The sequence below is a fragment of the Aquarana catesbeiana genome, unplaced genomic scaffold, assembly GCF_042186555.1.
Source record: "Aquarana catesbeiana isolate 2022-GZ unplaced genomic scaffold, ASM4218655v1 unanchor233, whole genome shotgun sequence".
NCBI lineage: Eukaryota > Metazoa > Chordata > Amphibia > Anura > Ranidae > Aquarana > Aquarana catesbeiana.
Window position 1 is genome coordinate 494,161 of NW_027362661.1, and position 16,004 is coordinate 510,164.

Below are 16,004 nucleotides of genomic sequence, written 5' to 3' on the forward strand. Positions count from 1 at the left end.
GTGCACTCTTTGATGTGTGTGAAGATGCGAGGTCCGTGAATAAGATTTTCCACATGCAGAACAAGAATACTGTTTTTCTCCCGTATGAGATATTTTATGGTCATTAAGTCTTGATTTAAAAAGAAAACACTTCCCGCACTCAGGACAGGAATACAACTTCTCCCCCGTGTGAGATCTTTTATGCACATTAAGTTGGGAATTAAAACGGAAACTCTTCCCGCACTCAGTACAGGAAAACCTCTTATCTGTTGGAATGACAGCATCATCCCTCACAGTCTGAGGTTCCTCAGGATAAGAGGAATACGATGGTCCATCTACACTGTGTGGTGCCGGATGGACATTTGAGGTAGCCGGGTTTTCTCCTGGACTATACTGTGTGATGTTCTCATCTTCTACTTTACAGTCTGGAGACAACGTGAGACAATCCTCTGAGGTTTTCCTCATCTCTCGTCCATCTACTAAAATAGAAATAAAAAGATTATTACTAGACATGAGCAGATTGGTTCCCCTAAACCAGGACTCCGCCCACATCAGGCAGATTTGTCTCTGAGGATCTTACAATTCCACCCTCAAGGTAACTAGTAAATGGGTCCTCTGATCTCCTACCAGTTCATTTCTTTATTCATGGACCTTAGCCAGAGAGTGAGGAAACAGTGAGAACTGTTTTTCTTAGGAGTGACAGTGATGAGGGGATTATAGGACGAGTGTCCCCACCCCCTCTATCACTCATTACCATCTTCCCAACACAAGAAGTCCTGCACTTCCTTATTTAGTCCATGATTTAGTCATGAATAACAGCGGGGCTGAGCCCCACCAGAGGTCAGAGAGTGAGGATGGGGGGCAAGATGAAGACTGGACTGATCCTGCAGATCCATATCATTGAGTTATTGACTCCTCCCTCATTATCACTTTTGGTTTAATGTTCCAGAATCCACATTATTATCAACATATGAGTCTGTGCTCCAATCAAATCATCAGATATAAAATGTCCAGCTGGTAGGAAATGGGTGTAACAAAAGAGAATACATATTATGTGTATATATAGCAGTGGGTAGAGGGGAGAGAGCAGAAGTCAGGAATGTAATGTACAACATATTGTATAAGATACAGCAGATTATATAGTATCAGAATTATGTAATGTACAACACAGAGTATATAGTGCAGGGGTCAGGAGTATATCATGTACAACATAGAGTATATAGTGCAGGGGTCAGGAGTATGTAATATACAACAAAGAGTATATAGTGCAGGGGTCAGGAGTATGTAATGTGCAATATATATTATACAGTGTAAAGGTCAGGACTCATAATATTGGTATTCAGCAATCAGTGGAAGCTTAAATGTTCACATGAGACAAGTAGCAGAGGTCCCACACCCCTGCCTCCCACCTCCTGACACTGAATACATTGTTTCTATGTGTTTATTAGATGATGGGGGATCTAGGTGGACCCTCCGTACTGCTCTCTCCTTTACTATAAAGTATCCACTTACCCGGTGATGTGAGGGGCGGCTGATTGTCCATCATGATTTCCTTGTAGAGATCCTTGTGTCCTAAATACTCCCACTCCTCCATGGAGAAATAGACAGTGACATCCTGACACCTTATAGGAACCTGACACACACAATGATACAGTCACCATCCAGACACATCCCTTGTCTGTTACTGGATAATGTCCCAGAATTCCCAGCACCGCTTACCTCTCCTGTCAGCAGCTCCATCATCTTCTTGGTGACTTCTAGAATCTTCTGTGTGTTGTGTCTTGTAGGGATCAGAGATAGAGGTGGGGGGATGGTGATGGAATTCTGGATTCTCGAAGATCTTGTGATCCTATAATGAGATCTTCTTCTTGTCTCATTATCAGTAGATTTCTTCATTATTACTGCACAGGTCTGTGTTATACAAAGATAAATATCACTCCTATAATCTCATCTCTATGATCAGCTCTATATTTATTCTCCAGGGATTGGCCACATTGTGCCTGATTCAGCATAGGACAGACATCTCCATTCAATGATATGATTACAATGTGGTCAGATGTATAGATCCTTCTAAAAGTCATATAATAGAGTCACTAATGTTTCACTAGTAAGGCTCACTGACCTACCAGGAAATGTTACCCATGGATTTAGTGGTCAGTGGGTGTGACATGCTGGTAATCATGGGTCTCACTGATTGGACTTAAGCTGAAATTCCTCTCTTCTACCAACACTGCCAGCATCTTGTGCTATAACCAAATATCATACATACCCTTCATGTATTCATAGTACTTGTGTGCAGGGCCGCTGATATGGGGGTACCACTGCCCCCCCCGCTGTATGGGGCCCGGGCCCTGTCAGTTCCAGAAGGGAGCCTGGAAAGCTAAAATGTCCATCTGCAGCTGCTAAGCTACATTCTATTTGCTTCCTGTCATTCTATCGGCTCAGTGCTCTGCATGTAAGCTGCACTCCCTCTGTTTGACTCGTTCATGTTCCCTTCTGATTGTAACTTTGTTTTTCTTCACTTCCTCCCTCCAGATTCTTGCCATACTCACTCTGCTTCTCAGATATGCCCCCCACCCCCCTTCCCTGCAATCAACCTCCGACCCTTCCCCCTGATATCTCTGATTGTGTCTCCCTGCAGTCCTTCACTTATGTGCTCCTCATTCTGTCCCATCTATCCTGCCTTCTGTCTGCCCAGCCTATATATATTCCCTGTTCTCCTTGTCACTCTTCCGACCAGCTGTATTCTGTTCTGCCTTTATCTTTTTCAGGCACAGCTTAGTGTACTATATGTAGCTGGGCTTCCCACTCCTCTCCCACTATATGTAGCTGGGCTTCCCACTCTTCTCCCACTATATGTAGCTGGGCTTCCCACTCCTCTCCCACTATATGTAGCTGGGCTTCCCACTCTTCTCCCACTATATGTAGCTGGGCTTCCCACTCCTCTCCCACTATACGTATGTAGCTGGGCTTCCCACTCCTCTCCCACTATACGTATGTAGCTGGGCTTCCCACTCCTCTCCCACTATACGTATGTAGCTGGGCTTCCCACGCCTCTCCCACTATATGTAGCTGGGCTTCTCACTCCTCTCCCACTATATGTAGCTGGGCTTCCCACTCCTCTCCCACTATATGTAGCTGGGCTTCCCACTCTTCTCTCACTATATGTAGCTGGGCTTCCCACTCCTCTCCCACTATATGTAGCTTCCTTAATGTCTTGCAGGACAATTTTATGGGTCAGATGGTAGACGCACCAACTAGAAATAAAACATTACTGGATCTACTGATTACCAACAATACAGACCTGATCACAGATGTGGAAATACGGGGCAATTTAGGTAACAGCGATCACAGATCAATTAGTTTCAGTATAAATCACACAAATAGGAAACATAAAGGGAACACAAAGACACTGAATTTCAAAAGAGCCAACTTCCCTAAACTACAAACCTTGCTAAAAGATATAAATTGGGATAAAATATTGGGAACAAAGAATACGGAGGAGAGATGGGTTTTCTTTAAGAGCATATTAAATAAGGGCATTAGCCAATGTATCCCATTGGGTAATAAATTTAAAAGAGCGAACAAAAATCCTGGATGGCTTAACTCCAATGTAAAAATGCATATAAAAGCAAAGGGGAAGGCCTTCAAAAAATACAAGGTTGAGGGATCATCCTCAGCATTCAGACTTTATAAAGAATGCAATAAGAAATGTAAGGGTGCAATTAGGACGGCTAAGATAGAACATGAAAGACACATAGCGGAGGAGAGCAAAAAAAATCCCAAGAAATTCTTTAAGTATGTAAACAGTAAAAAAGGGAGGACAGACCATATTGGCCCCATAAAGAACGAGAAAGGACATCTGGTTACAAAAAATGGGAGATGGCAAAGGTATTGAATTTATTCTTCTCCTCAGTCTTCACGAGTGAATCGGGGGGCTTCAGTAATCAAAACTGCAGTGTTTATCCTCATGACACAACACAGGAAGCACCTCCATGGTTAACAGAGGACGGAATTAAAATTAGACTTGAGAAACTTAACATTAATAAATCACCGGGACCAGATGGCTTGCATCCGAGGGTACTTAGGGAACTCAGTCAGGTGATTGCCAGACCGTTGTTCCTAATTTTTACAGACAGTCTATTGACTGGAATGGTACCAGCTGATTGGAGAAAAGCCAATGTAGCACCAATATTTAAAAAGGGCCCAAAAAACATCCCTGGGAATTACAGACCAGTTAGCCTAACATCAATAGTATGTAAAATCTTGGAGGGGATGATAAGGGACTATATACAAGATTTTAGTAATAAGAACGATATCATTAGCAGTAATCAGCATGGATTCATGAAGAATCGTTCTTGCCAAACCAATCTATTAACCTTCTATGAGGAGGTGAGTTGCCATCTAGATAAAGGAAGGCCCGTAGATGTGGTGTATCTGGATTTTGCAAAAGCATTTGACACAGTTCCCCATAAACGTTTACTGTACAAAATAGGGTCCGTTGGCATGGACCATAGGGTGAGTACCTGGATTGAAAACTGGCTACAAGGGCGTGTTCAGAGGGTGGTGATAAATGGGGAGTACTCAGAATGGTCAGGGGTGGATAGTGGGGTTCCCCAGGGTTCTGTGCTGGGACCAATCCTATTTAATTTGTTTATAAACAATCTGGAGGATGGGATAAACAGTTCAATCTCTGTATTTGCAGACGATACTAAGCTAAGCAGGGCAATAACTTCTCCGCAGGATGTGGAAACCTTGCAAAAAGACCTGAACAAATTAATGGGGTGGGCGACTACATGGCAAACAAGGTTCAATGTAGAAAAATGTAAAATAATGCATTTGGGTGGCAAAAATATGAATGCAATCTATACACTGGGGGGAGAACCTCTGGGGGAATCTAGGATGGAAAAGGACCTGGGGGTCCTAGTAGATGATAGGCTCAGCAATGGCATGCAATGCCAAGCTGCTGCTAATAAGGCAAACAGAATATTGGCATGTATTAAAAGGGGGATCAACTCCAGAGATAAAACGATAATTCTCCCGCTCTACAAGACTCTGGTCCGGCCGCACCTGGAGTATGCTGTCCAGTTCTGGGCACCAGTCCTCAGGAAGGATGTACTGGAAATGGAGCGAGTACAAAGAAGGGCAACAAAGCTAATAAAGGGTCTGGAGGATCTTAGTTATGAGGAAAGGTTGCGAGCGTTGAACTTATTCTCTCTGGTGAAGAGACGCTTGAGAGGGGATATGATTTCAATTTACAAATACTGTACTGGTGACCCCACAATAGGGATAAAACTTTTTCGCAGAAGAGAGTTTAATAAGACTCGGGGCCACTCATTACAATTAGAAGAAAAGAGGTTTAACCTTAAACTACGTAGAGGGTTCTTTACTGTAAGAGCGGTAAGGATGTGGAATTCCCTTCCACAGGCGGTGGTCTCAGCGGGGAGCATTGATAGCTTCAAGAAACTATTAGATAATCACCTGAATGACCGCAACATACAGGGATATGTAAGGTAATACTGACACATAATCACACACATAGGTTGGACTTGATGGACGTGTGTCTTTTTTCAACCTCACCTACTATGTAACTATGTAACTATGTAGCTGGGCTTCCCACTCCTCTCCCACTATATGTAGCTGGTTTTCCCACTCCTCTCTGTCAAGTCTCTCACTTACCAGACCGGTGAGTCCACTTGGGCAGAGGGTAGGCTCCCTTACGTATCCGACTCGCGGCCCCTGGTAGAGCAGACAGGAGGCCCACGAGTGCGGAGTGGTATGAGAGCCTGTGCAGGAGTCCGTGTTCCGGAGGTTAGCAGTCTTCAAACAGCAGATGATAGTCAGCGGCACAGACAACAGATGCTGAACAGGAGCTGGAGACAGGTTAGTGCACAAGCTGGGTTTTGGCAACAGGCGGGCAGCAGAGGTACAGAAGGAGCGGGCAGAAGCGAAGTCAAACAGGCCGGGGTCAAATGCAGGCGGAGGTCAGGAGAGTCCAAAAGGCAAGCTGGGTCGTCAACAGATCAGGAACACAGGAATCACAGGAACTAGGAACAGGAAACAGGAACTAGGCACGGAGCTGTTGATCAGGCAGCACTGATCAGAGGGAGAAGCAAGCCTAAATAGGCTGATTGGCGCCAAACGCCGCGTTCGTGCACGCACCGTTACGCACAGGCACCCGCGCACCCGCACGCGCCCGAGCGCGCCCCCGGACAGCGGCATGCACACCAGCGCCACCAGGCGAACGCATAGCAGCGCCCATAGGCATACGTGCCCGTGCACCACCGCGTTCACCACGGCCAGCCGGCATGCCAACACCAGTGCCCACAGAAGCAGGCGCCCGAGCACCCGCAGGAAAGCGCGCACCAACGCGCCCCGGCGCGCAACGACGCCCAATCAGGTAAGCTCTCTGACACTCTCCCACTATATGTAGCTGGGCTTCCCATTCCTCTACCCCAGTCTGGTTCTCTTCAGTTCACGTCTTCTATTCTATACAACTCTTCTCTCCCCTCCCTACACTCTCATCACCAAATCTATATATCACTGATCAACTTTTTCTATTTAACGGTTTACTGACTGATCTAGTTAAAGGAGAACTTCACCTAAAAGGGGAAGTTCCACTTTAAGTCCTCCCTTTTCACTGCCACATTTGGCATGAAATTTTCTTTGGGGGGGGTACAGGTACTTGGTTTTGATAGGTAACTGCTCCCACTTCCACTCAGATTGCCTAGGTGATCTAAGCAAAAGTTCTCCTTTTTCCTCCCTGCCTGCAGCTTCTGGGACACATCACAGGTCCAAGAAGACTGCAGGGCCAGTTGGATAGAGCAGCGTGGCTTGCACATGCACAGTGGGCAGGTGACTGTAAAGCAGAAAGCATCACAGCCAGCTGCCCACAGTTAGGATGCCAACACCGAGAACCCAAAGACTAGTAAAGAACTAGCCCTGAAGAGGAAGGTGCTGGACCCCTGGACAAGTCTCCTTTTATTAAAAGCCAACAGCTACAGAATTTGTTACTGCTGACTTTTTATTACAGAGTTACATAGTAGGCGAGGTTGAAAAAAGACACAAGTCCATCAAATGTGTATGATTTTATGTCAGTATTACATTGTATATCCCTGTATGTTGTGGTCGTTCAGGTGCTGATCTGATAGTTTTTTGAAATTATCAATGCTCCCCGCTGAAACCACTGCCAGTGGAAGAGAATTCCACATCCTTACCGCTCTTACAGTAAAGAACCCTCTACACAGTTTAAGATTAAACCGCATTTCTTATAATTTTAGTGAATGGCCACATGTTTTATTAAATTGAGGTCACCAGTACGGTATTTGTGCATTGAAATCATATCCCCTCTCAAGTGTCTCTTCTCCAGAGAGAACAAGTTCAGTGCTCGCAACCTTTTCTCATAACTAAGGTCCTCCAGTCCTTTTATTAGCTTTTTTGCCCTTCTTTGTACTCTCTCCATTTCCAGTACATCCTTCCTGAGGACTGGTGCTCAGAACTGGACGACATATTCCAGGTGAGGCCGGACCAGAGTCTTGTAGAGTGGGAAAATTATTGTTTTATCTCTGGAGTTAATCCCCTTTTTAATGCATTCCAATATTCTGTTTGCTTTGCTTGCAACAGCTTGGCATTGCATACCATTGCTGAGCCTGTCATCTACTAGGACCCCCAGGTCCTTTTCCATCCTAGATTCCCCCAGAGGGTCTCCCCCTAGTGAGTAGATTGCATTCATATTTTTGCCACCCAAATGTATTATTTTACATTTTTCTACATTGAACTCATTTGCCATGTAGTTGCCCACCCCATTAATTTGTTCAGGTCTTCTTGCAAGGTTTCCACATCCTGTGGAGAAGTTATTGCCCTGCTTAGCTTAGTATCGTCTGCAAATACTGAGATTGAGCTGTTTATCTCATCCTCCAGGTCATTTATGAATGAATTAAATAGGATTGGTCCCAGGACAGAACCCTGGGGGGACCCCACTACCCACCCCGAACCATTCTGAGTATTCCCCATTTATCACTACCCTCTGAAATCGCCCCTGCAGCCAGTTATCAATCCATGTACTCACCCTATGGTCCATGCCATTAGACCTTACTTTGTACAGTAAACGTTTATGGGGAACTGCATCAAATCATTTAGCAAAATCCAGATACACCACGTCTACAGCCTTCCTTTATCTAGATGTCAGCTCGCCTCCTCATAGAAGGTTAATAGATTTGTTTGGCAAGAACGATTCTTCATGAATCCATGCTGATTACTGCTAATGATACCGTTGTCATTGCTAAAAATCTTGTGTATAGTCCCTTATCTTCCCCTCCAGGAGCTTGCATACGATTGATGTTAGGCTGGTCTGTAATTCCCAGGGATGTATTTTGGACCTTCTTTTTTAAATATTGGTGCTAAATTGGCTTTTCTCTAAACAGCTGGTACCATTCCGGTCAGTAGACTGTTCGTAAAAATTAGGAACAATGGTCTGGCAATTACTTGACTGAGTTCCTTAAGGACCCTCGGGTGCAAGCCATCTGGTCACAGTGACTTGTTAATGTTAAGTTTTTCAAGTCTACTTCTAATTCTATCCTCTGTTAGCCATGAGGGTGCTTCCTGTGAGGTGTCATGAGGATAAACATTGCAGTTTTGGCTACCGAAGCCCCTCGATTCCCTTGTGAAGACTGATGAGAAGAATAAATTCAATACCTTTGCCATCCTTAGTAACCAGATTCCCATTCATCATTCTTTATGTGACCAATATGATCTGACCTCCCTTTCTTACTATTAATGTACTTAAAGAATTTGTTGTGATTTTTTTGCTCTCCTCCGCTATGTGTCTTTTGTGTTCTATTTTAGCCGCCCTGATTGCACCCTTACATTTCTTATTGCATTCTTTGTAAAGTTGGAATGCTGATCCCTCAGCCTTGTATTTTTTGAAGGCCTTCCTCTTTGCTTTTATATGCATTTTTACATTAGTTAAGTCACCCAGGACTTTTATTAGTTCTTTTAAATTAATTTCCCTTCGGGGTGCACTGGCTAATACTCTTATTTAATATGCTATTAAAGCATACCCATTTTCCCCTGTGTTCTTTGTTCCTAAGATTTTATCCCATTTAGTATCTTCTAGCAAGCATCATAGTTTAGGGAAATTCAGTGCCTTTGTATTCCCCTTATGTTTCCTATTTGTGTGATTTATACTGACACTAATTGACCTGTGATCGCTGTTTCGTAAATTGCCCCGTATTTCCACATCCGTGATCAGGTCTGTATTGTAATCAGGTTCCACACTGTGCTGCCCCAGGCGTCAGGGGTAAAGCAGCGCTATTTTTAGCGCCGTTTTACCGTCGTTTTAGCGGCGCTATTCGGCCGCTAGCGGGACGGTTTTAACCCCCGCTAGCGGGCGAAAAGGGGTTAAATCCGCCCACAAAGCGCTGCTGCAGCGGCGTTTTGCCAGCGGTATAGCAGCGCTGCCCCATTGTTTTCAATGGGCAGGGGCGCTTTGGGAGCGGTGAGTTCACCGCTCCTAATGCGCTGCAAAGAAGCTGCTTGCAGGACTTTTTCTGATGCCCTGCCAGCGCAGCACCCCAGTGTGAAGGCACTCGGGCTTTCACACTGGGTTTGCAGCTGAGACTTCTTTCAGGTGCTTTACAGGCACTATTTTTAGAGCTAAAGTGCCTGAAAAACGCCTTATTGTGAAAGGGGTCTTAGTAACGCTTTGTTTGTAGTTGGTGCATTTACTATGTGACCCATGAAATTGTCCTGCAAGACATTTAGGAAATGTTGAGCTTTAGATGAATGTGTAGTTTCTTACGCCCAGTCTGTCTGGATAATTACATTTCTCCATTATGATAACACTTCCCATCATTGCTGCTAATCCAAATTGTGATAGGAGATCTGTCTCCCCTTCCTCCCTCAGGTTAGGGTGCCTATAGCATACTCCCAGTATTACTTTCCCCTTAGTTTCCTCCCTTTGTAGCTCTACCCATAAGGATTCTACCTCCTCCCTAGCACCCTTAGTGATGTTGTCTCTCACATTCACTTGTACATCATTTTTTATATACAGGCATACCCCTCCCCCTTTTTTACCCTCTCTATCCCTGCGATATAGGGAATAACCTTGAATGGTTGCCAGCCAATCATGAGAGCTGTTGAACCAGGTCTCTGAAATTCCTACTAAATCTAAATCCTCCTCATACAACAGTATCTCTAGTTCACCCATCTTGTCCGTCAGACTCCTGGCATTGGTGAACATGCCACATAGTTTAGACCGGTCACATACTATCTCCTTATTGGGTGTTCTGAGGTTGCAAATAGGACTTGTTACTATACTTACCTCGGGTTTAGATGCTTTAGTCAACCTAACTCTAATGCTCCCAATACTATTCTCTGTAATTTATTCCGCACTGACTATCTCTACCTCTGGACCCACCCCCCGTCGCCTAGTTTAAAAGCCCCTCTAACTTGTCGGCCATCTTCACTCCCGACAGATCTGCACCTTCCCCATTTAGGTGTAGTCCGTCCCTGCTAAAGAGCTGGTAACTGACTGAGAAGTCAGCCCAGTTCTCAAGGAACCCGAACCACTCCTTTCTACATGAGCTCCTCAGCCACTTGTTTACTTCCCTAATCTCCCTCTGCCTTTCTGGTGTGGCTCGAGGTACCAGTAGTATTTCTGAGAATACTACCTTGGAGGTCCTTTTCTTCAATTTAGTTCCTAAGTCCCTAAAATCGTTTTTTAGGACACTCCATCTTCCTCTGACATTGTCATTGGTGCCAACTTGCACCATGACAGCCGGGTCTTCCCCAGCCCCTCCCAGTAATCTGTCCACAAGATCCGTGATGTGCCGAACCCGAGCGCCCGGTAGACAACATACTGTTCAGTGCTTCAGGTCTTTGTGACAGATTGCCCTCTCTGTCCTTCTAAGAATTTAGTCCCCTACCACAAGAATCTGTCTTTCCTTTCCCTTGGTTTTACTCCCACCATCACTAGAGGAGTTCTTCCCCCGGCAGCTAGGAGAGTCCCTCAGCTCCAGCAGTGCTGGTCCCTGACTGGCTTCACCAATGTCACTTAATGGAGCGTACTTATTGGGATGCTCCAGCCCTGGATCGGCCTCCCTGGCACTTCCCCCTCTACCCCTCCTGACTGTCACCCATCTACTCTTCTTTGGTGCCTGCCCCTCATCTCCACCCGCCTCTCTGCTGGCCCCTGCCTGCACTTGCCGTGTACGATCCCAACTCTCCTTTAGTATTTTTTTTTTCTAGAGAGATTCCTAATTTAATTTCACCGCTAGTCCAATTGCATTCACAATTCCAGATCTGTCTCCTTCCCCTACCTAAAATAGCCTTTAGGGCTTGTTCACACCACTTGTGGTGCAGGAATGCATGTAAAAGCGGCCATTTTTCTGTACCGTAAGGAAGCGCACTGCCCTCTGCAGATGTATGCAGTTGCCACATGTAGTTAGATACAACACACTTTTAAAAAATCATGAATTCCCACATGTTAGACAGCCCATTGTGATTAAAGGGCTATACAAAAAAAATACCACATTCTGTCCCTCACTGCAGCTTAGCGAAACTATAAATTTGATATTTTCAGGGGGGCCCTGTCAGGTAGGCTGTACAGGGCCCCGTGATATCTAACAACGGCCCTGCTTGTTTGGATGTCGTTATTGATTAGAACAGCGTATCTCAACCAGAGGTTCTGCCATTGTGGAGGATGTACTGTATATCTGTCCAATGCACACTGACAGTGAGTACTGACAAGGGGCATTGAAGCCCAATGCCTCCCCTGTAATTCCAGCTTTTATGACATCACTGAAGAGGGCGGAGCAGGACTAGAGGGGGGCGTGCAGCATGTGAGAAGCATCTGATCACCCTTTCTCATCAGTGCCTATTGATTCCAGCAGGTGTGGAATGCTGTAGTGAAGTGAGCACAATAGATGACATGTGTACAGCATACCTGTACTCCCCACTAATCCTAACTGTACTCCACTGATCCCCACCGGCCCCCCACTTCTGTCCATCCCAGGTACTTGTGTGTGACATCACCTGGGATGGATGAGAGCTGACTGGGATCAGCACACCATGACAAACATGTTCCAGCAGCTTCCCTGTGCAGCTCTGCATGTGGAGGAAAATAAACACTACTACAGATCCCCTGTGTCCTGGCCTAGTGTCCACCCCTGTGACCTGACCTTGTGACCCCCTTGTGCCCTGACCTGGTGACCCCCCGTGCCCTGACCTGTGACCCCCCCGTGCCCTGACCTGGTGACCCCCCCTGTGCCCTGACCTGGTGACCCCCCGTGCCCTGACCTGGTGACCCCCCCCTGTGCCCTGACCTGATGACTCCTGTGTGCCCTGCCCTGGTGACCTCCCTGTGCCCTGGTGACACCATTGTGCCTTTACCTGGGGATTCCCCTGTGCTCTGTCCTGAGGACATTCCTGTGCCCTGCCCTGGTGACACCCCTGCCCTTGTAAAGTGACTCCTCTGTGACTTGTTATGGTGAATCTCCTGTGCTCTGCCTTGGTGACTCCCCTATGCCCTGTCCTGGTGACACCCCTGTGCCCTGACCTGCAGACATCCCTAAATTTAGTTGAAGATGGAATTTGTGTGTGCATATCACAAATTGAACCCAGAATTTAGCATTTGTGCAGAAAAAAGCCATTAAAGTGTTTGATAACCCCAAAAAATATGCTGCTCCTGTCCCTTTAATGTGCAAGCTGTAGCTTGGTGCTTTTGCTTTTTGCATTACTTCTCTGTATCTCTACAATACATGTTTGATCTTGCCAGCTCCAGTCTTCCCCCCGAGAACAGACCACAATTATCATGGCTGCTGAGCCAAGATACCATGGTCTGTATGCGTGTCTGCGTCATACGCAGGTCTCCTATCTCTTCTCTGCCTGTTTTCAGCTCCCCCCTCCCTCTTCCTGTCAACACTGTAGTCATGAGTCATAAAATGATCTCTTTCACTCCCAGCCCCGCCTTTCCCCCTCATCCCAATATTCACACTCATGTGACCGGAGCGGCGCCAATGGGCGCTGCAATGCCACAGGGTGAAAAATCACAGATCTGGGTCCCTCCTACTCGGCTCTCTCGGCGCTGGACAGCAAGGAAGAGGGGATACATTACCAAGTTTATAACACCAGATTACAAGGTATTTGACATTTTTTAAAAAAGTACATACGCTGCAATGCTTGTAAAAGCATGTAATGTGTGTCAGATCAATATACGGCAATTGGGTTAACAACCACTTTAAAGAAGTAAGTTTTAATATTTATTCTATTATTTAATGCTATTTCTAAAAATAATAATTGTTATATCAACAGTTTGCTGATCACACCGATGTTCCGTGAGGTGTTGATCTGAAAATTATTTTAGGGGTTCCCCAAGATCTCAAATGTTTTGCCAAGGGTTCCTCGAAGGCAAAAAAGTCGAGAATTATTGGATTAGAAGAACATCAGAAGGCTTAAAGTGACTAAATACATCCCATTGTCAGATTTAAACCCTTCATTAGACTCACCTCTCCAGTCACCTCTCCAGTCAGCAGGCTGAGGATCTCCAGGGTGAGGTTCAATATCATCTCATTCCAGGGAAATTCCTTCCTTACATTCTTCACAAAACTCAAATTCTGCTGATTGTCCATCATGACGTCCTTGTAGAGATCCTTGTGTCCTTCTAAATACTCCCACTCCTCCATGGAGAAATAGACAGTGACATCCTGACACCTTATAGGAACCTGACACACACAATGATACAGTCACCATCCAGACACATCCCTTGTCTGTTACTGGATAATGTCCCAGAATTCCCAGCACCGCTCACCTCTCCTGTCAGCAGCTCCATCATCTTCTTGGTGACTTCTAGAATCTTCTGCATGTTGTGTCTCTCAGGTTTTAGGGAGTCACATGGAGGCACTGTGATGGTCATATGATCACCTGACTTCACAAGAGGAAATCTCTGTATTGAGGAACCAATATGAATATCATGTTAGAGTCCTAGAATCCTCCTCACCTCTCCGGTCAGGTCTGTGTTTTATTATTAGAGATAAGAGTGATGTCATGTGACCTCCCAGAATCCTCCTCACCTCTCCGGTCAGGTCTGTGTTTTAATAATAGAGATAAGAGTGATGTCATGTGACCTCCCAGAATCCTCCTCACCTCTCCGGTCAGGTCTGTGTTTTATTAATAGAGATAAGAGTGATGTCATGTGACCTCCCAGAATCCTCCTCACCTCTCCAGTCAGGTCTGTGTTTTATTAATACAGATAAGGTGTGATGTCATATGACCTCCCAGAATCCTCCTCACCTCTCCGGTCAGGTCTGTGTTTTATTAATACAGATAAGGTGTGATGTCATATGACCTCCCAGAATCCTCCTCACCTCTCCGGTCAGGTCTGTGTTTTATTAATAAAGATAAGAGGGATGTCATGTGACCTCCCAGAATCCTCCTCACCTCTCCGGTCAGCAGATAGATGATCTCCAGGGTGAGGTTTAGTATCTTCTCAGTTATGTGACTCCGGTCCTCCTCCATCCTCATTGGTGCTGTCATTTGATCTATATAGATCTCCTTGTAGACGGATAACTTTGGGAAATGAAAGTAATAATTATTTGGATGGTATTGGTCACACAATAATAGGATGTGGACGTGAGGGGGGTAATAGGAGGGCTGCTGTACATTGAAGAACTACTGCCCCCATGATAACACATTTAGTTTGGACTGTTTAGTGCTTTATACATCCCAGGACCCTCTTGGCTTCCTGGATCAGAAATCCCCTTTCCTCTGTTGGGTTTGTTTGGTTTCTGAACTGGCTTTGATTAGTTTTAGATCTGCAGATAAGGAATGATAAATACGATCCTTCCTTTGACTTGTTTGCTCTGAGGCAGTGCTGTGAGGTCAATGTAGGGTCATCATGATGTCCAGGAAGGGGAACTTAATGACATTTGGCCGAAGTTGCCGGCTAATCAGGATAATTGCCAGATAGAGTTGGGCCGAACACCCCCCTGTTCAGTTCGCAGCAGAAGTTTGTAGACGCTATAACTTTTGCGCAAACCAATCAATATACTCTTATTGGGATTTTCTTTTTACCAAAAACAAGTAGCAGAATACATATTGGCCTAAACTGATGAAGAAATTAGATTTTATACACTTGTTTATTTGATGTTTTATAGCAAAAAGTAAAAAATATAGTTTGTTTTTTTTTAATGGTCGCTTTTTTTTGTTTACAGCGCAAAAAATAAAAACCCCAGAGGTGATCAAAACCACCAAAAGAAAGCTCTATTTGTGGGGTAAAAGTACATTAATTGTATTTGGGTACAGCATCACACGAGCACACAAATGTCCATTAAAGTAGTGCAGTGCCGTATCGCAAAAAATGGCCTGGTCATGAAGGGGGATGAACGTTCCAGAGCTGAAGTGGTTAAAGTGAAACAAAAATAATGAAAAATTCCTTTAAATATAGTGCCGGGGGGGGGGGGGGTGTTGGGTCCCCTTAGTCTGCCTGTAAAGTGGCGCATTAGTAGCATGTATAGAACCTCCTGCAGCAAAACTGACATTTCAAAAGAAAAAAAAATTGCGTTTAAATTTCCAGCAATACAATACTATTGCCTTCAATACAAAAATCGGCACAGGAGTCCCCCCAATCCATGCTAGGCCCTTTGGGTTTGGTATGGATTTTAAGGTGAAAAAAAAATTATGTAGGGTCCCCCCAACTCTGGGCTGTGGTTGAGGGGGTCTGCGGGCAGGGGGTTTAACAAGGATGCCCCCAGATCCTGCCCCCCATGTGAATAATTATTCATACCAAAAAAGTGATAAAGGGAATAAAGTCAGTCCAAGAGTTTTTGATAATTCCTTTATTAAAAAATAAAAAAAAATGGCCATGATGTAGATCCATCGTCAATCACAACGCCCACCTCATGGAAAAAAAATGCTACACCAACGACGAAGGCTAACCGCCAAATGCCTGCTCTTCTGTTTGACAGTTCTTAAATAGGTAAGAGTGGGGCCACCTGGTGATGTCACCACCCCTTGTGAGATGTCACTGA

General features: G+C 45.1%; 1 protein-coding gene across 4 annotated transcripts in view; it reads right to left on the minus strand.

Annotated features, from left to right (window-relative positions):
- LOC141121838 (uncharacterized) overlaps positions 1-16,004 on the minus strand; it is a 165,621-nt gene that overhangs the window by 14,464 nt on the left and 135,153 nt on the right. Inside the window, exons 2-6 of one of the 4 annotated variants that reach the window (XM_073611568.1) lie at positions 14,416-14,544; positions 13,787-13,921; positions 13,485-13,700; positions 1,699-1,890; positions 1,492-1,612 (exon numbers count right to left, since the gene is read on the minus strand). The exons of 1 other annotated variant lie outside the window; for it this stretch is intronic. In XM_073611568.1, coding sequence (XP_073467669.1) covers positions 1,492-1,612; positions 1,699-1,890; positions 13,485-13,700; positions 13,787-13,921; positions 14,416-14,544 — 793 coding nt within the window. The remainder of the gene's footprint in view (positions 1-1,491; positions 1,613-1,698; positions 1,891-13,484; positions 13,701-13,786; positions 13,922-14,415; positions 14,545-16,004) is intronic. 2 more of the 4 variants (XM_073611567.1, XM_073611570.1) reach the window with 2 other exon arrangements.